Raw genomic sequence first — 25,930 nt, 5'->3', positions numbered from 1 at the left:
CATGTTACCTCGCTATGAGCGAAAAACGGTTTAGATTTCTACACCGTTGTTTAAGATTTGATGATATCAATACATAAACAGAAAGAAGGGAATTAGACAAATTAGCACCCATTAGAAATGTTTTTGAAATTTTCTTGGCTAATTTTCAAAATAATTTCATCCCTAGTGCGTATCTGACTGTTGACGAGCAATTATTGGCTTTTAGAGGACGCTGCTCATTCAAGCAATATATACCCAATAAATCAACGAAGTATGGGATAAAGATGTTTGCGCTGGTTGATGCAAAAAACTTTTACACTCTCAATCTCGAAACATATGTCGAAACTCAAGCTGATGGCCCGTATAAAGTTAGCAATGCTGCTGAAGATATTGTACTACAATTGGTGCAGCCAATAGAGAGAACTCATCGTAATATTACAGGCGATAATTGGATCACCAGTATTCCATTGACCAGAAAATTGCTACATCAAAAAAAATTAACTTATCTCGGTACAATGCGCAAGAATAAGCGTGAGATTCCCGCTGAGTTCTTGCCTAATAAAAAAAGAGAAGAGAAAACCTCTTCTCTTTTCCTATATTTGGTTTTCAGGAGGATATGACGTTGGTGTCTTATTGTCCCAAAAGAAACATATCTGTTATTTTGGTATCTTCAATGCACCACAATAATGCCATTGATCCAAAAACAGGGGATTCCAAAAAACCTGATATCGTCACCCGATATCTCAAAACTAAAATTGGTGTAGATTGTGTCGATCAGTTATGTGCAAACTACAATGTTGCAAGAAACACGTGTCGTTGGCCAATGGTAATATTTTTCGACCTTTTGAATATATCGGGTATAAACGCTCTTTGCGTGTATAAAGGAAATTATCCCTTTGAAACCAAAGTCAAGAGAAGTGAGTTTATTGAGCAATTTGCTTGGGAATTGATCAAGCCTCAGATAGAGGCGAGGTCAACTAACACCTACGTGCCAGTAGAACTATGAAGACGCGCGCGTTCTCTTCTGGGAATTGAAGCCCTGCCTGCTCCACCGGCAAAACCAGAAAATTATGTAGGACGTTGTCATATTTGTCGTCGAGCCTGCAATAAATCTACAAGAAAAGCTTGTGTAAAATGCAACCATTACGCATGCAAACAACACATGGCAGATATGTGCACTAGCTGTTTGACCGACTAAATATATACTTATTTTGTGCTCACTTTCATGACTTTCAAATGATTTTTTTTGTCAATTTTGTAATATTAGGTAAGCTTAGTATGTATTAGTATCAGAAAATTACATTTGATTTAATTTTAGCGCACTAAGAATTTTATGTTGTTCAAAACTTATCCCAGAATAATAAAGGTAGAAAAACATGCTTTCCGTTTTTTTTTTAAATAACTACACACAGATATATGTATATTAATTAAAATGAATTTTGTGTTAGAATATATGTATAAAAAAATCTATTTTTAATATCCTTTTAAAAATTTATTACATCAGATGTCAATTAATAATAAAAGGAAATGATCTACATATGTATAGGTACCACGCGCCCAAGGCCGCTACAAAATACCACGCGCCTAACGTAGGGTTAAGAAAATAAATACATTTAAAGATTTAAAAAAAAAATTATATAAGTATGTAAAAAGTAAATTCAGTAAAAATAGTGACAATATTTACAATGTCAACAACAATAATAAAATAAATATCTTGTAATGGAACTGTCGTTTGGCAGTAGCAAATAAACATAGTTTAATTTATTTTTTTAATCAGTTTAGTATAGATATAGCAATTTTATCAGAAACCTGGTATCAAAGGAGTAGTCAGGTCAAATTCGCAGGATATCAAACCATTCGTGCAGATAGGTTAGATGGCTATGGAGGAACAGCAATCCTTTATAAAAACTATATTAACATAAAATAAACAAATTTAAATATCAGTCGTAATATTCATGTATCAATTTGTTCGGCCATATTGATATAAATATATATTGAAATATATCAAGTGTTGCTTTTTATTTTCCTTCTGACATAATATAAGTAAAAATGGTTGGGAAAATATAGTAACTTCAGTACGTACCCCTGGAATTCTTGCTGGAGACTTTAATGCACACAATGAGGTCCAAGGTTCTTCAAAAATGATAAAAGAAGAAAGCAATTAATAAACTGTCTAGATAATTAGGAGTTAGTACTTCTAGACGATAGATCAGTAATAAGAATAACTCCCAACGGAATGAAATCGGCGGTAGATCTTACATTCACCTCGTCAAGTATAGCTAATAATATGACATGGAAAGTACATGACGACTTGCTCGGATCAGACTCGGATAAGACCACTTCCCAATCATAATGGAGTAATCAATAACACAATAAACCATAATAAAAAACTGACAATATATACGAGAACAAAATGGAACATAAAAAAGCTGATTGGAATTCCTATCAACAACACATACAAATTTTCTTTGAAAAAGAAAAAACTAATTTTATCAAGACTAATCAAAAATATACATACCTTATAGAAGAAATTAACCAGTCAGCCCAGAACTCTATTCCAATAAACAAACCTTTTATTCCAAGATCAGACAAAATTTCTCCTTGCTGGAATGAAGAATGCACACAGGCCATACAAGAAAGAAAAAAATATAGAAATGGAAGCTCAATAGAAAACTTCCTAACTGCAAAACGTGAAGTGGACTAGACAAATAATTAAAAACTATCGCAAAACAATCATGGATTACATTTTGTAATAAACTAAACAAAAATACGTATATAACTCAATATGGCGCGAAGCAAATCAAATGAAAGGAAACCTCTCCACCCACACTACCTCTCATGATGATAAATAGATAAAACTTTTTGTTCTGCAAAACTGTTTTTATAATAAATCGAGAACGACTCAATTGATTTGGGCAATTTTGGTTTTGAAATATTTTAAAATCTAGGAAAGTCTAATAGATGAGAAAATATGATAAAATTATAAGGAAAATAGTAGAAGCAACGACTTTATTTTCCCATACAAACAGTTACATTATACTCTTATACAAAATATTTTCCACGATGTATCTCTACAGTAGTTCATTTAAACAGAAAGTAACGTCTTCAACTTTAGTAAGGTAAATATATTTACGTCTATTTTAAACTTGAGAAAATATGATAACATTGTAAGGAAAATAGGAAGAGCAGTTTTATTTTCCCATAAAAACAATTATATATATATATATTGATCTATACCATCTACCATCAGATATCAGCTTTTATTACTTGTATATAAAGTGCTTTAAAAATGGGATTTTTACTCGGGAGTAAATTTTTTTATTTTTGACAGAATTATTTTTGTCTAAAATGTTTTTGTTTTTTGTTTAAAATTAAAAATAACTTTAAAATGTTTAAAATTGTTTATTTCCAATAAATAAAAACTATTTTTCAACATTTTCTCTACAATAATGTTAAAAATTTAAGTTTGTGCATCAATTCAATATTAAAATTGAAAATTAAAAATATTAAAATTAACTGGGATGATAATAATCTACAGTGGTTGGGTTGTGCCAAATGTAGGCGACTTAAAATTATTGTAAGGAACGCTGAGAAATTGAGTCACTTAATATTTCCTTAAAGTAATGAATTAAATTCAATATTATTTAATATTAACACCTCCAATTCAAAGTAATGAGTCGAAATGAATTTCATTGTTTATTGAAAATCGAATAACACTGTTTTGTGAATTTATTATTTGTTTGTTTGATCAATACATTATACGGTGTAAATAAATAAATTTTGATTGGCAGTAATTGGTTTTACTATACAACAAACAAATGGTAATGGCCCAAAGGCTATTTTGTAAATAGTAATCTTTCTATTTCTAAATACAAATTTATATACGTTTATACAATTTCAACAAAATAAACATTAAACCTTTGACTTATAGTTTTACGCTGTTTTATTTTGCATGTGATAGTAGTAAATAATTTTTAGTTTATAGGCACTTCCAGTCTGTCAAAATGTAACTAACTTCACAAAAAAATAATTGATAAATTTATAAGAGTTAAACTCGGATTAGTGAACCGAGTATACATACTATTTTGATTTTATTATCATTCTGCCGTTTGTTGTTTTATATATTATTAATAACAGTACGCAAATTTAAATTAAGTTTTCTGCATTATTCACACTATTACTTAAGTTTATTTTCAGAGGTATCTTTTAGCTACGTTTAATATCTATGGGAAACTTCTTTAGTAATAATTTCACGAAAAAATATATTGTTTATAAAAGTTGATTTATGGTCCAAAACCTTGAATTTAACCTCTTCTTCTTCTTAAAGTGCCCTCTCCTCAATGGAGGTTGGCTACTACAATTTTAAAATCTTCTCTATCTTCAGCTGTTCTTATTAGCTGTTCAAAATTTAGCCCTGTCCATTGTCGGATGTTTCTGAGCCACGATAGTCTTTTCCTTCCTAGGCCTCTCTTTCCCTCGATTTTTCCTTTCACTATAAGTTGGGCATATTGGTACTTATTATTTCTCAGTATGTGGCCTAGGTATGATATTTTTCTAACTTTTACTGTGTTAAAAAGTTCTCTTTCCTTGCCTATTCTATGCAGCACTTCTTCGTTTGAGGTATGCGATGTCCATGAAATTTTGAGCATTCTCCGGTAGATCCACATTTCAAAGGCCTCCAATTTATTTACGGTTGATGTTTTTAGGGTCCACGTTTCAACTGCATATAGAAGAGTGGACCAGACGTAGCATTTTGATAAATGTAGTCGAATTTCGAGTTTTATTCGAGAAGCATAAAGCAGTTTTTTTTAATTTTTTTTTTATTTGGTTTTTTCGGATTGACATCACTTTGGTTTTTGTAATGTTTATTTTCATAACAAATTGCTCACAGGTCGAGTTGGTCTTGTCAATGAGTCGTTGTAGACCTACGTCGGAATCCGCAATTAATACTGTAACATCGGCGTATCTGATACTGTTGATATTTACGCCATTCACCTTGACTCCATCCTTGGAATCCTCCAATGCTTCTTTAAATAGAAACTCGGAGTAAAGATTCAACAGCAGAGGCGACAGAACACATCCTTGTCTAACTCCCCTCCTAATTTCTACTTCTGCGGATGTGGAACCTTCGATCCTAACTCTGGCGTTTTGGTTCCAGTACAAGTTTTTTAAGAATTTGATGTCTTTTCCATCTAAACCGACTTCTTGCAAACGTTCTAATAGTAGGTCGTGTCTTACTCTATCAAATGCTTTTTTGAAGTCTATAAAGCATATAAATATATCTTTCTGTTGGTCGTAGCATTTTTGGGCGAGAACTAGTAAACTGAACAGGGCTTTTCTCGTTCCCATGCCGGCTCTGAATCCAAACTGATCATCTCCGATGATTGTTTCGCACTTTCTATACATACGATTATGTACGATTTTTAGTAGGACTTTTACTGCATGACTCATAAGGCTTATCAGACGGAACTCATTGCAGTGTTGTGGGTTTGGCTTTTTTGGTAGTGGGATGAATATTGACTCCAGCCAATCTTGGGTTTTTTTACCTGTATCATAAATGCGATTGAATAAAAGGACAAATATTTCGATATGTTCTTCGCTGATTAATTTTAACGTTTCTGGGTATATTCCGTCTGGACCTGGGCTTTTATTTGTTTTAAGATGATTAATTGCATTTATGATTTCAGATTTCAGAATTGTTGGCCCTTCGTTGTTATTTTCCAATCTTGGTTCTTCTCGTATGTCGTGAAAGAGAATTTTAATATAGTTTTCCCATTCTTTCAGTTTGTCTTCCGTTCATTCTAGCAGTTTGCCATCCGTGTTCAGCATGGTGTGAAAAGTCGATATAAACTCTTTTACCTTTTTATGTAAATTAAAAAAATCGTGCCTTTGTTGTAGTTCTTCTATTTCCACGCATTTTGTTTCCAGCCATTTCTCTTTTGCTTCGGTTATTTTTTTTTCGAATTATTCTATTTAGTCTTTTGTATTCTCCGTCCTTGTCATTTTTTCCTATGGATTCTCTTCGTTTGTTCATTAATTGTAAAATCTCTTCTGTCATCCATTCCTGTTTGTTATTTCTAGGTGTTACTTTTAGATGTTTTTTCGTTACATTGTTCATTTGTTCTTTAATAGTTTTCCACAGAGCGTTTATGTCATCGTACTCTCTAATTCTATTGTGGTCGATATTTCCTAAATTTTTGTTTAATTCTTTATTTACTGTCTGATGTATGGTGTCGTTTTTCAATAATTGGATGTCTAATAGTTGGTGTTGAGGTTTTTGTTTCTTTATTAGTTTCCATCTTGCGCGAACTTTTGCAACAACAGGATTATGATCGGAATTGATGTCAGTTCCAGGATATGTTTTTGCACTGATGATTGCATTGTGATATCTTTTGTTGACCAATATGTAATCTATTTGGTTACGGATTACTCTGTTTTCATTGTGTTGTGGTGAAGTCCAAGTGTACAATCTGCGAGGGTGTAATTTAAACCATGTATTTGTCGCTACCATGTTGTGTTGTTGGCAGAATTCTGTCATTCTCTCTAGCCTGTCGTTTCTTGCTCCAAGTCCGAAGTCTCCAATCAATCCAGAAACTTTTCCTCTACCTAACTTAGCATTAAAGTCACCTAAGATAAATGTTAGGTCTCGTTTTTTGGTCATCTTTATAAGTTTTTCTACGTCAGCATACCACGCTTCTAGCTCTTCTATGGGTTTATCGGCCGTAGGGGCATAAGTTTGAATGATGTTAATATTAACTGGCTTTCCGGATAGTTGAATAAGAAGACGTCGGTCCGAAAATGGCACAAAGTTTGTGACGGCATTGTGAATTTAATCATCAGATATAAAATTGTGGATTTTATTTTATAAGAGTAAAACACCTTATTTTTGATAAATTCGAAAATTATCATAAAAAGAACGTTTAGAATTAAAATTAAATTTTAAATATTAAATATTGTTTATTTATATTAACAAAACTATTTTGTTTGACATAGTCTCTGCGAGAACGTTGAAAATTGAAGTTTGCACATTAATACATAATTAACCCAGAATTCACTGGCATGTAGAATTTGAGAACTGTCACAACAATTTCACGTTTCAAAGAGTATTTGTTTACGAATCGGTAGAAATGCCAGCAACATTGTCTGGAAGAGAAAATTGAGATGTTGCTAACAGTACGGGATAAGTTTAAATCATTTCGAGAAGCTAGAGACATTTATATTTTCCGACGTGCTGATACAAATATTCACAAATTTAAGAAAAAAATATTTAATAAAGTTAGGACCTGCTCTCTGCAACTAAATATTTTGATTATTCTTCTGTGAAAAGGAGAAATAGTTATTCCTAAATGATACTAAAAATGTTATCCTTTCAAAGATTCTAAAAAAAAAAACGCAAATATTATCCTACCAAATCTCAAAAAATTCGTAGTGATCATTACATAAGGATAGATCATTTGAATTCTGCTCTGATATATACAAGATAACTTGGACGATAACTCATTTATGTCAAGATGTTTTATTTATTGAGATGGGGCAACATTCTCATGAAATGGAAGCTTTTAGCCAAAATTATCGTTGGTGGAATAATACGAATCTACATTTTACGTACAAAACAAAATGTGTGCAGGGAATTTACAACGATGAAATAATTGAACCTTTTTTTACCAAGACACCTTAAATACGGATTATTATTTTTTGTGCTTTTAGACAAGGATATAAGTGATTTCCTTGACACCTAGGCAGTAGAAGTAAAGAATTTATTTGGTAAGCTACGACCGGTTTCGACTACTACAGTTTTCTGGTCATCATCAAGTCACTGATAAAGTACAATATTTAGAATGCTAGAAAAATTACATATTATAATTCTACCAATTTAAACAAAGTTTACATCAGGTATGGTATGAAAGGTCCCAATATTGCTTATATTAGTTAAAAATGGGGGAGGATTATTATATTTAAAGAATGTAAAGGTTAAATTAGTATTACACAAAGTTAAATTTAAACAAAGTTTACATCAGGTATGGTACGAAAGGTCCCAATATTGCTTATATTAGTTAAACATGGGGGAGGATTATTATATTTAAAGAATGTAAAGGTTAAATTAGTATTAAATAATATAAGCAGTACTTACATTCCGGTACAAGGTCTATTTTTAAGATGGCGTGTTTCAAATGCTCATTTATGCTAAAGTATCGTCTATGGGTTTTTAACTTAATATAAATGGATCTAAAAGGGATGTTTCTTGAAGAGCTAGTGTAGTGGCTACTTCTTGTTGTGATTGATTGCAAACAAGATGGATTTTATTGCTTGTAACTGTATCAGTGATATTGTTTTAATAAAGTTCTTTACATTTATTTTAAAGATATATCAATGAAAATTAGTGTTATTTATTTATAGATGAATTAATAACCTATTCCGAGATGATGTAAGTAATATGGTTTTAAAAAAGGAATAAATGGAGGAAGCGAGATATAGGGAGAGAAAAATTCCATCTTTCTTCCTTTAAAACCATTAAAGAACATCTTTTAAAGAGCATTAAACCTGTCCCATATGTAGTGAGTGATCAATCTACAATATTTTTGGTATGTGTAGTGTCTTGTGTGTGAATGTTTTTTTCTGTATATTTGTATATATTTTTATGTTTATTGTAATTGTATAATTTTGTTTTTTATAATAGTTTTATCAACAATGACGAACTTACCAGTCTTTAACCTATTCCCAAATTTCTAAGGAAATAAGATTAAAATTACTTTTTCATGCTCTAGTTGGTCCATTTGCTAATTTTTTGTTTGGTTATACACTGGATTTGACAAACTTTCCATACAAGTTTTTCCTTTATTAAAAGCCATATTACTCACATCATTTGAATGGTCAGGAGGAAAAATGCTTGTAGTCCAAAAAAATCGAAATTCAGATTCAGCGCCACTATTAATATAGTTCAGTGCCATCTTTTTTAACCACAAAAAATACTACTAACAAAAATGCTCTCAGTTCGATGTAATAGAGGAAAAAAGATGCGGCATCAGCGGGAAGAATGATTTAAGTCACTCTGTGCAGATGAAAGAACGATCAGGGTTCTAAGAATGTGGTGGTGAATGCAGCACAGTCATGTAGCAATTATTATTAGTAAGGTCTCTGATCTTGTTGAGACAAGTTCGGTATTTTGAAAAGTTGAGTATATTTTTCTTCTTCAGGTTCCTTCTCCTATCGGAGGTTGGAAATCATCATCGCTATCTTAATTTTATTGGCCACGCTTCTGAATAATTCTAATGAGCTGCAACTGAACCACTCTCTCAAATTTCTTAGCCAGGATATTTTGCGTCGTCCTGGGTTTCTCTTCCCTTGTATCTTCCCTTGCATAATTAATCTAAGTAATACGTACTTCTCGCCCCTCATTATATGACCCAGATATTGAATCGTTCTAATTTTAACAGTTTTTATGACTTCACATATATATATATATATATATATATATATATATATATATATATATATATGTATATATATATATATATATATATATATATGTATATATATATATATATATATATATATATATATATATATGTGAAGTATATACTTCACAGTATATTTTTACATAATAGTAATTTATGTAACAACTTCTGAAAGTAATAAAATTGCTTTTGGATCGTGTTACGTACGTAATATTTTGTTTGCAGGCGTTTTTTATGTTAAAAATAATCTGGCTAAATAGATACATTAAGACAAATTAATTGTCGACCAATTCATACCTCTCTCTTGACTTTAGCGGCAATAATTCATAGGTATAAGTTTTAGCAGCTTCACTTATCTCATATGGAATCAATTCGGTGTCACTTTCTCTACTGATGTCCATTTTTTTAATGGAAAAGCGAAAACATTTTCGAATCTTGCATGACAAGCACTGTCATAATAAAAATACAAGTTGATATTATTATTAACTCGCTAACGTAGATACTGAAAATCATTACAACAGTAAAAAAATCGTTCCAAACGTATAAAAAATCGTCCCGAAAATAGTCGTTTTCGGTACGATTTTAAAGTAAAGTTTAGTTTTTAGGACGGCTGCAGAAAAAAGTTTATTAAGCATTACTTTATTAAATTTTTAATAATTCAAATTAATTAATATTTAATTATTGCTAAAACCTTTTTTTAAAATTTTAATTATTGCTAAAAATGTTTCAACGTTATCGCAAAGAAAATGTTTAATAAAATAGTTTGTGAATATAAATAAACAATATTTGAAAGTTATTTTTAATAACTCTAAACCTCTTTTCTTTATAATAATATTCGCAGTTGTCAAAAAAAAGACGATTTATTTTTGAGCAAAGATCAAATTTTTGTATCTGATGTTGCATTTGACGTTTTATACTATGTAGAACTTTTTAATGTAATAATTTTTTTTCGTAATATTAATATTAAAAAAATTTTCCTCATGCTGTCAACTCACGTTTACACACTTCTTCTTCTTAACATGCCATACACCAAGGTGCGTAGGTGCCATACACCAATCTCATTACTAGAATTCTGTTCTTGGCGGCGTGACACAGAGTTGGCGGCCTATCCTACCTTCGATCTTCCCTTGTAGGATTAACTGTGGTATTTCATATTTTGCTCCTCTCAATATGTGCCCAAGGTAACCAATCTTGCGTTTTTTAATTAATCCAAAGAGTTCTCTTTCCACGCCGGCTCTCTTAAGGACGTCATCGTTTCGAACTCTATCCACCCAAGGTATGCGCATCATTCTTCTCAATGACCACATTTCAAATGCTTCAAGTTTGTTGATAGATGTTTTTTTCAAAGTCCACGTTTCCATGCCATAAAGCAAGATGGACCATATGTAGCACTTGACCATTCTGTAGCGTATTTCGAAATTTAGGTTTTGATTACATAGGAGCGGTCTGAATTTCACAAAAGCTTGTCTTGCCATTTGTATTCGGGTTTTTATCTCTTGTTGTGGATCCGATTGGTCATTGATTGTGGTGCCAAGGTATTTAAAAGTTTTCACGCGTTTTATGCGATCGTCACCTATGCATATTATCGGGCTTTCTGGAGGGTTTCTGCTAATGGCCATATATTTCGTTTTCAAGATGTTGATTTTGAGGCCATATTTTTTACCTATGCTATTCACCCTATCAAGTAATAACTGCTGATCTTCCAAATTATCAGTTATAATCACTGTGTCGTCCGCATAGAGTAGGTTGCTAATTGGTATGCCGTTCACCTTAATGCCTAATTCCGTGTCTTCTTATGCTTCCGCAAATATATTTTTAACATATAAATTAAAAAGCATCGAAGAGAGTATGCAGCCTTGGCGGACACCTTTCTGGATTTCAAATTCATCCGTATATTGGTCTTGATCAATCCTCACCTTTGCCATTTGGTTCCAGTATAGATTCTGAATAATTCTGATCTCCTTCTGGTCAATGTTGGCTCTATGTAGTAGTTTCATCATGATATCATGTTTAACATTGTCAAATGCCTTCTCGTAGTCGATGAAGGTGAGGTAGACATCTTTTCGTTGATCTAAACAGTTTTGTATTAAGGTGTTCAAACATAAAATTGCCTCTCTTGTTCCTAGTCCTCCCTTAAAACCGAATTGTGTTGACCCGCTAAGTTCACACACATTCACCCGCTAAGTTACACACTATATGTACCTATATAAATAATATATAGAGTAAGTTTTAAGTATGGGACGCCTTAATTGTCTCGGAAACGAGATGCACGATTTTTAAAGATTTTAGTGTGAGGGTCTTGTGATTCGGCCAACATTACGGTGGTATTAACATTGTTGTCAGATGTTTTATTTGTCTGGAAATCTAATGAACTTTCTTATTTTAAATAGGTCACCCTGTATATTTTTTACTTTTTGAAGTCCTTAAACAATACTGATTATATTATGTTTAATGTGCACTATAACTGGATGCCATAATTTCAAAGTTATTGCTAGATTTACAAAATCTTCGCTGAAGTTAAAATAATATATTTAGATGGCTATGACTATGACCAGTACTATAACAACTTTGCGTTGCAATAAATTAGTATTGTTGGTGTTTAAAATCATATAGGAGCCATTGGACCGTATATCTGAAAAAGAACGAATTGATATTTTAATAATATTAGGATATGGTGATATATGTAGTCAACACAAAACGTGTAATATCTTAAATAATTTATATCCTAACCAAAATCCCATAACAAGATCTCTGTTAGTAAATTAGTCAAATAGTTTAAAGAAACTGGTTGGGTTTTTAATAGGTGTAACAATTTTAATGAATTGATACTCTTTCTCACGAAGAAAGTTATATGAAAAAAAGAATCATGGATGCCTTACTTCTTCAGAAAAATACCTCTCCATCTCCTATTTAAAATTAAGGGTTTGTTATCCTGGAAGGGAGGGTATTAACAAGTGACAGATATCTACAACGTTAAAAATCGAACTTTTTAGAATAAAAATCAATCTGTTTTCGAATGTTTACAAAATCCAATGAATTATAAATAATTGATAGATATTCTGCGAAAGACAGGTATTGACGACAAGGACATTCGAATTGTGGCAAACCTATACTGGGGTCAAACAGCAAGAGCAAAAATTGGCAACGAACTCACTAAAAGTGTGCAGATCAAAAGAAGTGTCCGTCAGGGTTGTATATTATCCCCACTCCTATTCAATATTTATTCCGAAGAAATATTTAATAAATGTATGGAAAATGCAAATGAGGGCATAAAAATAAACGGCGAGTTAACGAACAATATAAGATATGCCGACGACACGGTGATCCTTGCCAGTACCATAGACGAATTACAGCAGGTAATGGAAAGAGTTTATTCAGTTAGTGAGGAATACGGCCTGAGCCTCAACTTCAAGAAGACAAAGTGGATGCTGATAAGCAGGAAGCAACAGCCTGCTCGACAGTTACGGATAAGTAACATACTAATTGACCATGTAGAATCTTATGTGTACCTTGGCACCAACGTAAATGCAAAATGGGAACAGGCCACAGAAATTAAGGCGAGAATAGAACGAGCTAGAGCAGCATTTAGCAATATGAAAAAGCTCCTCATAAGCAGGGATTTGTCTCTTCCTATAAAACTACGTCTAGTTAAATGCTACATTTTTCCGATCTTACTGTATGGTGTGGAGGCCTGGACGCTGACGGAGACGCTCACGAGAAAACTAGAAGCATTCGAAATGTAGGTGTACCGACGCATTCTTCGTATATCCTGGACCGAACATGTCACCAACATAGAGGTAATCCAAAGAATCGGAAAGGAGAAAGAAATCGTAAATACAATTAAACAAAGAAAGCTTGAATATCTAGGCCACATATTGAGACACGATAAGTACCGTCTACTGCAATTGATTGTCCAGGGGAAAATAGACAGTAAGCGAGGGCCAGGCAGGAGAAGACACTCGTGGCTCCAAAATCTGAGGAAGTGGTTCGGGCTCACATCGGTCGAACTATTCAGAAGCGCCGCAAACAAGATCAGAATTGCCATATTAATAGCCAACGTTCGCAACGGACAGGGCACTTGAAGAAGAAGAATGAATTGTAATACCAGTATGGACGCTTTTAAGTGGCCATCGCTGTATAGTTATCTTCGTACTGCCAACTATTAAGAGTAATTGATTTAAGTTGCTTAATTATTGATGTATTATGCAATTTCGATATGGTGTAGTTAACCAAAGTGGTCTGTCGAAGAAACGAAATATTATTTTGTTACCTCTCCCAGTTTGATTTCCAAACATAAATTTACAAATTGCTTCCAATACTGTTTTTTAATACTGCAACATCATACACATATAATATATTTTTCCGTTTATTTAAATATTTGCCTGTATAAATGAGGTTCTTTTTCCTGAGGTGTTTAAATGAGAAAAAGAATGCTTTTTTAAACAATATAATTCATTAAGTAAGTTCTTAATCCAAATCTACAGACCTAAATCAACGGCTTTAGTACTTAAAACATTGCTATTCTAAAAGAAAATTTTAATAATGATCAATAAACGGTCTATAATTAAACTTCTTCAACCAAAACTTAGGATCATATATTGTGGAAAAATTCTATAAGATTCTATGACTTTAACATAATTTTCTTTTACCTGCTTTATAATTTTAATATGCTCAGGATACGATTACGATTTTCCTCAGAAAATTGAATTTTTTCCTTTAAAAGAAGCTCCTTGGTATTCTATAACCAACAGAGTAGTTAATATACCAATTATTTCATGTACCACTGGCAGCATAACTTCAATAAAGTCCTATCTTGGATGTAGCGTATTAACCTATGTCAGACTAACGCCGCGAACGAGTACTACATACACAATAACATAAAAGATGTTTTAATGACAAGATTGTAACTTTCTCACGATTTCCATTCCACATTTTCATAACTATTTTTCTACTGGCTTTCAACAGCGTCTTCACAGTCAGTCATATTTCGTTCATTTTAATGGGTTTAATGGTTCTTGGTATTTCCCTATCGAACTATTGGTTCCAAAAATGAGGGAATGGTTATATTTAGCTGGCATGGAAGAAAAGTTTTGTAGCAATATGTATTGGATAACAAAATGCTGCTGTTTTAATGATAGAAAAGAGTCATTAAAAATACCACTTAAACAAATGGGGTATTAGATATTCAATTAATCATGTCACAATCAATAATATAAGCGTAACCAGTAACAGTTTCGAAAATTTATAAAAGTAAATGTAATGTTGAGAGTTGTCAGATTATACATTTGTCTACTTTCGTTAAATTATAGACTTTAAATTTAAGTAAAAGAAATTGTAATAATTGATCAATATACTCACAAATGTTTGGTTTGACATAATAGTCCTCACTGTCAGGTTAAAGGCATTCAATATACTAATTCCTCCCCATTGATCCCTAAAGATCAATTCGTCATCTGAAAAAAAAATATTATTCAACAATTATGCAAAAATTATATTCATATATAATAATATATAATACAGTTAATTCAATTTTTTTATGAAATTGTAACCCTTCTCAGCTATTTATTGTGTATCAAAATTCCAACTTAATTGTCAAATAACTGTCAAAGTGTTGATACGCATTTTTAAATACTCTCCGCATTTTAAAGTAGTTTATTTCATTGTTTTTTTTTGTAAATTGTAGTGTTTAATAAAAACATACTCGCATAGTGCTTAAAAATTTGTTACTTTTCCCTATGGGGACTGGCATTGACTCGAGGACACTTCTAAGTGCCTCTAACAATATTGTTAACTCATCCGAAGTAATGGAGCCTGAAGAAAACGTTGTACCGTTAAAAAATAGAAGATTTAGCATAAATTCAGATAAGTATAATCTTGAAAATATTTTTGTGTATATTAACAGGATAGATAACACTGATCTTCGTCGCTTACATCTAATTACAATAGGTCATATTTTGTACAAAAAACTAGGAATTTCTAATATCCTTCAAGTAAGGGGAATTGGTAGGAACAGAATTAAGGTAGTAGTAGCTTCTATACATGATGCAAATAGTCTTATAAATAATACTTGAAATGATAAAGCAAAACCTACGATATAAGGTTTTAATCAACATAAATTGTACATATAATGTTAACAAAAACAATAGAAATTAATATGGCAGTGACAGTGACTTCTTTCAAACACTGACAGCATAAAGTTGCCTACAATATAAGAAGTCTACAGCCAAAGCAATACTAAGGAGGTTAATATCACATCATTCTCTTACACTATACTCTTCCAAATACCGTGGTAAATGACGAATTCTTTCAGATCTTCTAGGTAGTGCTGAAGGAGGCGATAAGCTCTGTTCAGAACTTATTGAGGGTTCTTCAAGAAGTAATGAATCCGGTGGAGGGGGAGATGTAAATGTATCTGCCAGGGGCTGCATGTTTTGCGTGGTTGTATTGGATGAGGAATTATTAAGACTCGAATGTAACTCATGTGGGTCTTCTACGAACACTGATTCTTGACCTGGTATATCTAGTATTTCCCCTTCACCTCGTCCACACGGAGCCAGATGACGATTAGACACTGTGGTCTCCCGTCCGTCTTTCAGTTTACCAAAAGAGTATTCAGGATTTGCCTCTATTACCTCCACTTCCTCTACGATAGGCTGGTACTTGTTCTTCCGATCGAACCTTTTCATCAAGACATGCCCAGATTCTGCTAGCCATGACGGTATTGTATTCCCATTTGGAGATCGACGTGTGTGCACGAACATCCTTTCATGCGGCGTACAGTTAGTTGCGGTACACAACAGTGAACGAATGGAATGCAGCACGACAGGTAGGTATTGTTCCCAATTCTCAATAGGTGCTTCATGTGATTCACAGGTCAGTTGAATAGCTTTCCAGACAGTAGAATTCAACTTCTCCACTTGACCATTTCCTTGAGGATTATAAGCAGTAGTGCTACTTGTTGCGATTCCTCTGGCGTTGAGAAACTCTTTGATTTCAGCTGACAGAAATTGAGCCCCCCTATCCGAATAAATGTATGCAGGCATTCCAAACATCATGAATAAGTTATTTAAATTCTTGATTACTGTTTTGGCACTAATGTCACTGCATGGGAAAGCAAATGGGAATCTGGAATACTCATCTATTACCGTAAGAATATAATGATTATTGGTATTCGAAGGCACTGGTCCTTTAAAGTCAATACTAAAGCGTTCGAAGGGAGATGTGGCTTTTATAAGCTTTGGAAAAAGCCCCTCATTCTTAAAGTATCTCGGCTTAATTTTAGCACATACCCCACAGTCACGAGTCATAGTCTTGACTTCATTGAGAGAGAAAGGCAAATTCTTTGATTTTATCCAATGAAACATACGTGTTACCCCTGGATGACAAAGTGCAGTGTGAAGTGACTTAAGTTTTGATGCACCTGCCGCCGTGGTAGTAGCACAAGAGCAGATGCGCGATAAAGCATCCACTGCTTGGTTGTCTTTTCCTGGTCGATACACAGTCATATTTATAAGGTGCCAATTCGAGTCGCCATCTTTGTATTTTCTCATTTTTAATCTTGCTGGAATGCTTCGTGTTGAACATAAATGTTACAGACTTTTGATCAGTAATGATTGTGAAAGGCTTTCCTATAAGAAAATGGCGCCACTTCTTTAGAGATTCAACAATAGCATATGCTTCTTTCTCCACAGCAGAATGGTTCAGCTCACTAGAGTTAAGTGATCTTGAAAAGAAAGCAACGGGTCTGGAATCCTGACTCAATGTAGCAGCAATTGAGTGTTCTGAAGCATCAGTTTCAACAACAAATGGCATATTTTCGTTGATAGCGTGAACAGATGACTTTGCAACTATAGATTTCAGATTTTCAAAACAAGATAAAGCATCTTCGTTCAATGGAAAATTGTTGACATGAGCTAATGTGTGGACTCTTTCGGAAAATTTGGGAATCCATTTTGAATAATGGGCAAACATACCTAATACCCTTCTGAGAGATGCAGTGTCATTCGGTGAAGGCATTTTTAATAAGGGTTGTAGTCTACTAGCATCGGGCTTTATGACATGGTTTGGTCCTATAGTATAACCAAGTAAGTTTATTCCTGTTTGATTGAATTTGCTCTTGGTTTTGTTTAGTGTCAAGCCATATTTGTCTGTGGCCTTCAGAAAGTTCTCAAGATTTTTGTCATGTTCTACCTTCGTCTTACCACAAACAGTTATATCATCAAGATAGGCATATGTCCCTTCAAGATTTTCTGTGCGTATGAGCCAGTCGATTGTTCTTTGGAAACTGGCTACACCATTGGTAACACCAAACGGAATGCGACAAAATTGGTACAGTTTCCCAGCGGCTTCAAAAGCTGTGTACATCTTTTCATGTGGAAGTATTGGAACCTGATGGTATGCACTTTGGAAATCTATTGCACTAAAGACAGTGAATTGTGATACATTGGAAACCATTTCCTCGATATTTGGCAGTGGATAGGCATCAAGTTGAGTGAATCGATTAATTGTTTGAGAATAATCAATGACAAGCCGCTTCTTGTGAGTTTAGTTTTTGGTGATAAGCACTTGCGCTCTCCAAGGGGACTGACTTTCTTCAATAATGCCATCATTTAAAAGCTTCTTTACCTCATTTTTAATAAAAATCTGATCTTCAGCACTATGCCGGCGCGATTTTACTGCGATAGGTTTACAATTTGAAGTCAGGTTACAAAATAAAGGAACTGCAGGTACTGAGGCTTCAACTACACTACATACCTTGAATACTTCTTTAGGTCCTCCAAATTCAAATTCTAGACTTGAGTGGTTAGATAGAACATCATGACCAATTATAATATCAGCACAGAGATTTTTAACTATAAGTAAATTAATGTTGTCGTAGGAGTGGTCACCAATTTTAATATTTTGAGTAGTCACACCTTTAACTTCAGAGGTGTGTGATAATGAGGCCATAGAAACAGTCTGAATACAAGGCTTCCTATGGAGTTTGCACAGGTTAGCAAAGTCTTCATTAATAAAACTGACAGAGCTACCAGTATCTATAAGGGCATCAGCACGAAGACCTTTTATAGATGCAGGCACTATAGCTTTTTTCAATGAAGCAGGATTAGCAGCAATAATGCAGGCTGTGCAGTTTTCATAGCCTTTAAATACGTTGGCAGATGCACTAAAGCTCTTGGAGCGGCAAACCTTTTTATTACAGGATTTGCAAATGGATTCTCGAGCGGGACAGTTCTTCCTTGAATGTATTGGCCCACCACAGCAAAAACATTTATGTCCTGACCTAGAAGAGTTAGTAGAGTTGGTAGCAGCTGTCACAGTGACACATTCAGAATTTGTTGGAGAGCTCTGTGACTTAAATTGATAGTTACCAGGTAGCGCACTAAGTGTCGAATGTTGAGTTGAATAAACTTGAGAGTTGAGTTCTGCCATTTTCATTGAAATAGCTATATTGTAAGTTTCTTCTAAAGTTAGTGTTAAACTCTCTAACAGTCTCGATCGTATCTTTGTGGATGTCATTCCAGCGATAAAAGCTCCACGGATTGTATCATTTTTATTAGTATCAGCATCTACAGCAGTAAAATTGCAGTCTTTTGCTAACTGTTTTAAAGATTGCATGTAAGAATCGATAGACTCATCTGCCTGTTGTCGTCTAGTGGTTAGTATGTGACGAGCATGAATAGTATTGTTTGGTTTGATGTATATTTTGTCAAGAGTTTGAATGGATTCGTTGTAAGTGTTACAATCACTTATATATGTATATACTCGTGGCGAAATATGATTTATTAACAGTTGTAGCTTAGTATCATTAATATCTAGGGGTGGTACAGCAGCACTATCAGGAGAAACAGCTGGAGTGACAATATGGGCAGCTAAAAAGTTCATAAAAGTTCTTTTCCAATGGTCCCATTCCTTTGCTGTTGATTTCACAGATGGATCCCCGTCGAACCTCTCGGGTCTTAGATACTTCTCCATTTATGTTGATTAAATTGAAATGATAAAGCAAAACCTACGATATAAGGTTTTAATCAACATAAATTGTACATATAATGTTAACAAAAACAATAGAAATTAATATGGCAGTGACAGTGACTTCTTTCAAACACTGACAGCATAAAGTTGCCTACAATATAAGAAGTCTATAGCCAAAGCAATACTAAGGAGGTTAATATCACATCAATACTAAACTAAAGGAAGAAAATTTAAAAGCCTTTATTCCGGGTCACTTATTAGAAAGCAAAGGTTTATTTCAGGATATTGATACTCAATTTGATACTGTATATTTACAGAAAAATATTGAATCTCCTTCACGTATCTTAAATATTAAACGAATGCATAGAAAAGTTAAAAAAATGGTACACTTGACTATGTTGCAAAACGAACTGTTATTGTAGCTTTTGAAGGTAATATACTGCCTCAGTATGTTATTATAAATCGAGTTTTTTGTCCAGTCGAATAATTTGTAGGTAGGGTTACTTAGTGTTATAGGTGTTTGAGATACGGTCACATTTCAAAACAGTGTAGAAGTTCTCAAAATCTATGTATTCGATGTGGAGAGAATAAAGATGAAAATCACTCTTGCGAAAATTCGGGCATTAGTTGTATTCATTGTAAGAGTACTGAACATGTTTTGGTTTCAAAAAGTTGTCCTTCTTACCAAAAACAACAAAAAATTAAAAATATTATGATTAAAAATAAAATTTATTTATAGAGGCCAAGGAAATTAATAAAAACTCGTATTCAGAGGCTATCCACCCCGTTCCGCTTTTCACAGTGGTGAAAGGGAGAATCAAGATATTGCTCGAGCTATGACTAACTTTGTAATTAGTTTTTTTTAATATACGTCCATTGGACGATTTGAAATCTTTAGATAGTGAAATAATAAATCATGAAATTACTTCTGTATTGGAGGGTACAAAAAAGGTTACATAATTTTCTGTCTTAAATATATTGAAAATCATGCAATGGAATTGTAGATCTGCTGTCGCCAACAAAAACAGTTTAACACAGTTTTTAAATGAAAATGATATTGATGTTGCCTTGTTGAGTGAGACATGGTTTAAACCCGATAAACAATATAATTTTAAGGGTTATAAGATTGTTCGTCGCGACCGATATGACAGTTACGCGGGAGTGACTATATTTATAAAATCAATTAATCGCTTTGAAGAAATTTGTATTACACGAAATTTTAATGACGATATTCTTGTTTGTGGAATCAGCTTAAAATATAATAACTCTGACATTAATTTTGCTTCAATTTATTCGACCGACTTCCACAGATTGGTATAAAATATTGGAACAATTTAATGTTCCTTGCATTATAGGTGGTGATATGAATGCGCATAACAGTGTGTGGGGTTCACTTAAAAATGATGGCATTGGGCACCAACTTATGAATGCCATTGATACACTTGATTTAGTTGTTCTTAATAATGGCAAAGCAACCTGTGTGGCATAATCTAGTGGTGATATTACGTTGTGCTCTCCTGATTTAGCAAAAGAAATTACTTGGAACGTCTTAGATGACACATTGGGATCAAATCATTATGTAGTTTAAATGAATCTTTTTTCTGTTAATTTTCGTAATGAATACATTCTTCCAAAGTCCAAATGAAATGTTAATAAAGCTAATTGGACCCAATATTCTGATCTGATTGAACAAAATTTACTTAACTATTTGGACAGCTTGTCTACATCCTAATGGAAAGTATTAATAATGCATCTTCTCAATCCATGCCGACATATAAACTCTTTAAAATTATTAAACGACCACCTCCTCCGTGGTGGGACTTCGAATGTGAACAAGTTGTTTATGACAGGTAACATACTTTAAAAACATATAAAACTAACTATAGTTTCGCTAATTATGTACGATAACAGAAAGTAATGGCTAAAACAAAAAAAGTTCTAAAACTAAAAGTTCATCCTTAAATAAAAATATACCTATTAAAAATGTTTGGAATGAAGCAAGAAAAATGCAAAGGAAGTATACTCCAAGTATTAATCATTTTAATGATGAATTGATTGAAGAATTTTTTGACAAAATAGTACCTCCATCAGTTAATACTGCTATCGAAATTCAAAATAATCCTACAACTTCAAGTCACTTTCTTCTAAATCCATTTACACGGGAAGAACTTGACTTCGCGCTAACTAATAGGTCTAACATCGCTCCGGGCTACGATGATATTAAATATCCTATGCTTAAAAAACTTCCAAATATAGCAAAAAACGTGTTACTTGATATTTTTAATGATATTCTTTTTAAAAATGCAGAAATTGATATATTAAGAACTGTTATTGTCATAGAAATCCTTAAACCAAATAAAGATCCCAACTTGGTACAATCATATAGGCCTCTCTTTGATGTCGTATGTTTTGAAGATTTTGGAAAGAATTATCAAAGTAAGACTAGAGTGGTGGATAACTTATAATAAATTAGCTTGTCAAAATCAATTCTGTTTTAAAAAAGGGGTTGGTTTTCTAGATGCTCTTAGTACTCTTGTGGTAGACATAAACAATAATTTTGGCAGAAACAATTACCTTTCTGCGCTTTTTATAGACATAGAAAGTCCATATGATAATATATGCCTCCCCATTTTAAGAGATAAGATGTTGAAATTATTTCATATTCCAAATCAGGTACTCAACATGATTATTAAATTCTATACTATTTCGATTGTATACTATTTCTATTCTATTTCTATTTTATTATATTTCTATTTTATTCTATTTTCTCTTTAATTTGTATACTGCTGAATTACATAAATTTAGTTTTAATCACATTCCGTTTAAAATAGTACAGTATGCAGATGACCTCTGCGTATATACTGAAAATAAGAAACTTAATACCACTATGGCTTCTTTCAAACACATCTTTGGTGTTGTTCATAAATGGTTAACATTAAATGAGTTTCAGATTTCCCACTCCAAGTCTGAAGTTTGTGTTTTCAGTAGACACAACATACCTAAATTAAGTCACATGGTCCTAGGTTATTATAATTTTTCCATTAAAAACTCGGTCAAATATCTTGGCATGGTACTTGATAGTAAATTGACATGGAAAGTGCATATTAATTACATGTTAGACCGATGTATAAAAGGTTTTAATTTTTTAAAAATGGTTACTAAGACTTGGTGGGGAGTTGGAACCGCCTTACTATTCTATCGTGCCTATATCAGGTCCATATTGGATTATGGATGTATCTTGTACGGCTCTGCTAGTTCACAGATTTTAAACAAAATAGATATCTTGCAGAACTCAGTCCTACGTGTTTGTCTTGGTGCTATGAAAACAACTCCAGTCGAACCTCTTCATGTAGAAGCTATTGAGCCTCATTTAAATCACAGAAGGCAGTTCCTTGCAGACAAATTTCTTCTTAAAATATCCAGAACCAACAGTAATCTATATTTAAATATAGTAGTATTAAATGGCTGCGTAACATCAGACAATGGACAGGTCGAACGGTCGAGGAACTGTTTCATCTAGCTGCCGACCGAGAATCATTTTATCAGCTTGTCAATATGACGATAGCCAACGCTTGAATATAAGCACGGCACACAAAGAAGAAGAGTATTAAATGAACAAGACCTGACAAATAAATATTGGTCGAAGAAAAAGTCTCCACTACTGTGTATAGCACTTCAATATAATCAAGATATCCTTAGTGATTTATATAATCCCAGCTCAACTTTGCTAGATCTTTATGATTACAATTCATTGTTTCTAAATATAAAGATTGTAGAACTTCATATAGCGATAATTTTCACATTAACATTAACTTATTATACTCAATACTTGCAAACTTCGAGGAATCTGTGGCAATATACACCGATGCTTCGAATTCCAAGGATGGTGTGAGATGTGATTTTTATATTCCCTCCAAAAATATTAACTATTCCTACAAACTGGATAACATATTTTCTATATTTAGTGCTGAAGCTATTGCAATCTACAAAGCGTTGACATTTTTATCACAGTCTACAATTGATTCTGCAATAATTATGTCGGACTCCCTGTTTGTTTTAAATTCCTTGGTTTTGGCTAAATACCCAAGTTACTCCTCCAATTATATTATATATGCAATTGAAAAAAGAATTTTAGAACTGCAAAAGGTTAACAAAAACAATAATTTTCTATGGGTTAAAGCACATGTCGATCTCGAACATAACGAGTATGTGGATATGCTGGCAAAAAAAGTTTAAAAAATGGTTTGACCAATAAACTACCTTTAAGTTTTTGTGATGTAATAGTTTATATTAGAATAAAATATCCCAATATTTGGAACGGATGTTGGTCACAACATACTTACACCAACCCTTCTAGATACTGCAGTATACAAAATCAAATACCAAATAAAATGTGGTTCCAGCCATATAATTATTCAAGAAAATATATCACAACTGTAACACGTCTTAGATTTTGCCACGCCTGTTATCCCACACATCTACATAAAATTCATGTTCTCGAAAATAATCTATGTCAAAATTGTGGCAAAAAAGGTGATTTAGATCATATTTTTTTCGAATGCCAAAAATATAAGGATGAAACAGATCAATTTATTCAACAATTACTTGATCTTAATGTACAGGCCCCGTTTAATATCCTTAGTCCCTTAGCTAATGGAAATGAAAGAATTTATAATAATTTTATGATATAAATTTTCTGTCAAGTACCAAAATAGTCTTGTAGTACTATCAAAAAAATATATGTATATGCAAAATTGTGGTGAGCAACTTGGACAGTCCATAGCAAAGCAGCTGTCGGATTGAGTAGATAGCTGCTCAAGAGTTTGCTGTGGAACTCTGAGAACCTCATCTTGTTTGTATGCATATATAGATAAAAATGAGATAATACAAAAAAAGTGTTTTGAATTATATTATGTGTACCGTTTTTTGAACACACTGATTAAAAAGATGCTATATTTAACTTGTATCTTGTATTTTAATTTTAGTTCGATCATACGAACATTAAGGACTTTACGGTCATAAAATTTATATGTTTAATGTATTACTCATGTTGTAACTGGCTGATTGACAACTTGTTACGTTCCAAATTTAAAGTAGAAAGTCCCACCTCTATTTTATCAAAATTTAAATAATTCAGGACGTGTAAGAGCGGTTGCCTATAATATATTATAAGCAAGGTGGCGAAAATAAAATTAGTAATTTTTAAATAGGGGTAATGTCTGGCAAATTGTGCTGAAGTTAAGGGAACACGTCCTCTTTTTTGTGAAGAAACTAATTTAGATCGTTCTTTCTAGAGTTATCTTGGAAGAATTGGGATCATAAAATTGAAATTTTTGAATCTCGGTATTATTCGGTGACCTCCGTGTGTCAAGTTGTCAAGTGTTCGGAAAGACGACGGAAAGAAAGTGATTCCAGGTTTGAGAGTGTTACTGAAAGGTTGGGCTAGATTAAAAACGGCATTTTTGTTTTTTTGCTTTTGCTGCTGTTCCATGTGGGATCTGGACTAGTCCGAACCGTGTGGATATTCAAGGGGATTTGCTGCCTTCGTGGAAGGGTTTTTTTTGGAATATCCACAATTTCGCTAAAAAAAGCGGATCTACAGTACACGTGAATACCGGGAGTCGTATTTAGATCAAGAAATTAGCCTTAATCACGAGTCCAAATAGCCGGCTACGCTTCGGTCCAATTTGGGATATTTCAAACCCCTAATCTGGCTAAGAAGGGGTTGGTTGGTTGGTTTGTTTGTTTTTTTTCTGCTTCTTCTTCTTCGTATTTTTCCGTCTGGCTGTAATTTTTAACTTTTCAACATTGTCACACAAGTCTATGTACAGCGACAAGCGTATGGGATTTTGGATTGAAGACACGCTGAACTATAACTGGAATTCCACGCGGTGAAGTATATGAAAATTCGAGGTATGGATCGATAATTAATTTTCAACGGAAGATTTAAGCGCCGTCTAATTTGGTTTGCGGAATACAATAGTTTTTTTAAAGATTATTTGCTGTTAGTTTTTATTTTCATATTTACAAATACTTTACAGATTTTTTTTAAAGATAATTTGCGGTTTATTTTATTAATTCAATATTTACACATACCTATTTTAATTTTGTAAACTGCGTCTAAGGGGGGGTTATATATTTGAGATTTATTTTTTTTATATTATTTTCTGCGCACGCACTTGAGCTCACGTGGTGTCCTATTTGCGTTAATTATTTTTTTTGGTTGGTATTGAACCGCACACCCCTTAGCGTCCGGTACTTTTGATACGTCTTACCTTTCATTTTGTTCTGTTAAATAGAAATAACTTATGAATTTTTGTTAGGCAAGTAGAAGCCGCATTTTTATATTATTTTTTTATTAAGCCTATGGTAAAGTTAAATAATATTGTAATATGTAGTATGTATGTATTTATTTTCAACTATTTTGGGAATCTATTTATTAAAATTGACTAAATTCTAATCTGACAATTTCATTTATTTTTTTTTTATTTATTCAGGTTGTATACTGTTACTTAGTATTTTAGTAG

General features: G+C 32.9%; 1 protein-coding gene across 2 annotated transcripts in view; it reads right to left on the bottom strand.

Annotated features, from left to right (window-relative positions):
* Window positions 1-25,930, bottom strand: part of Dpp10 (Dipeptidyl peptidase 10) — a 429,429-nt gene that overhangs the window by 294,264 nt on the left and 109,235 nt on the right. For both annotated transcript variants that reach the window (XM_072523345.1, XM_072523344.1), the window contains exon 3: window positions 14,793-14,887. In XM_072523345.1, the coding sequence (XP_072379446.1) occupies window positions 14,793-14,887 (95 nt within the window). The remainder of the gene's footprint in view (window positions 1-14,792; window positions 14,888-25,930) is intronic.

This window comes from Diabrotica undecimpunctata, chromosome 2 (assembly GCF_040954645.1).
Source record: "Diabrotica undecimpunctata isolate CICGRU chromosome 2, icDiaUnde3, whole genome shotgun sequence".
NCBI lineage: Eukaryota > Metazoa > Arthropoda > Insecta > Coleoptera > Chrysomelidae > Diabrotica > Diabrotica undecimpunctata.
This window is presented reverse-complemented; position numbering and strand designations above follow the sequence as displayed.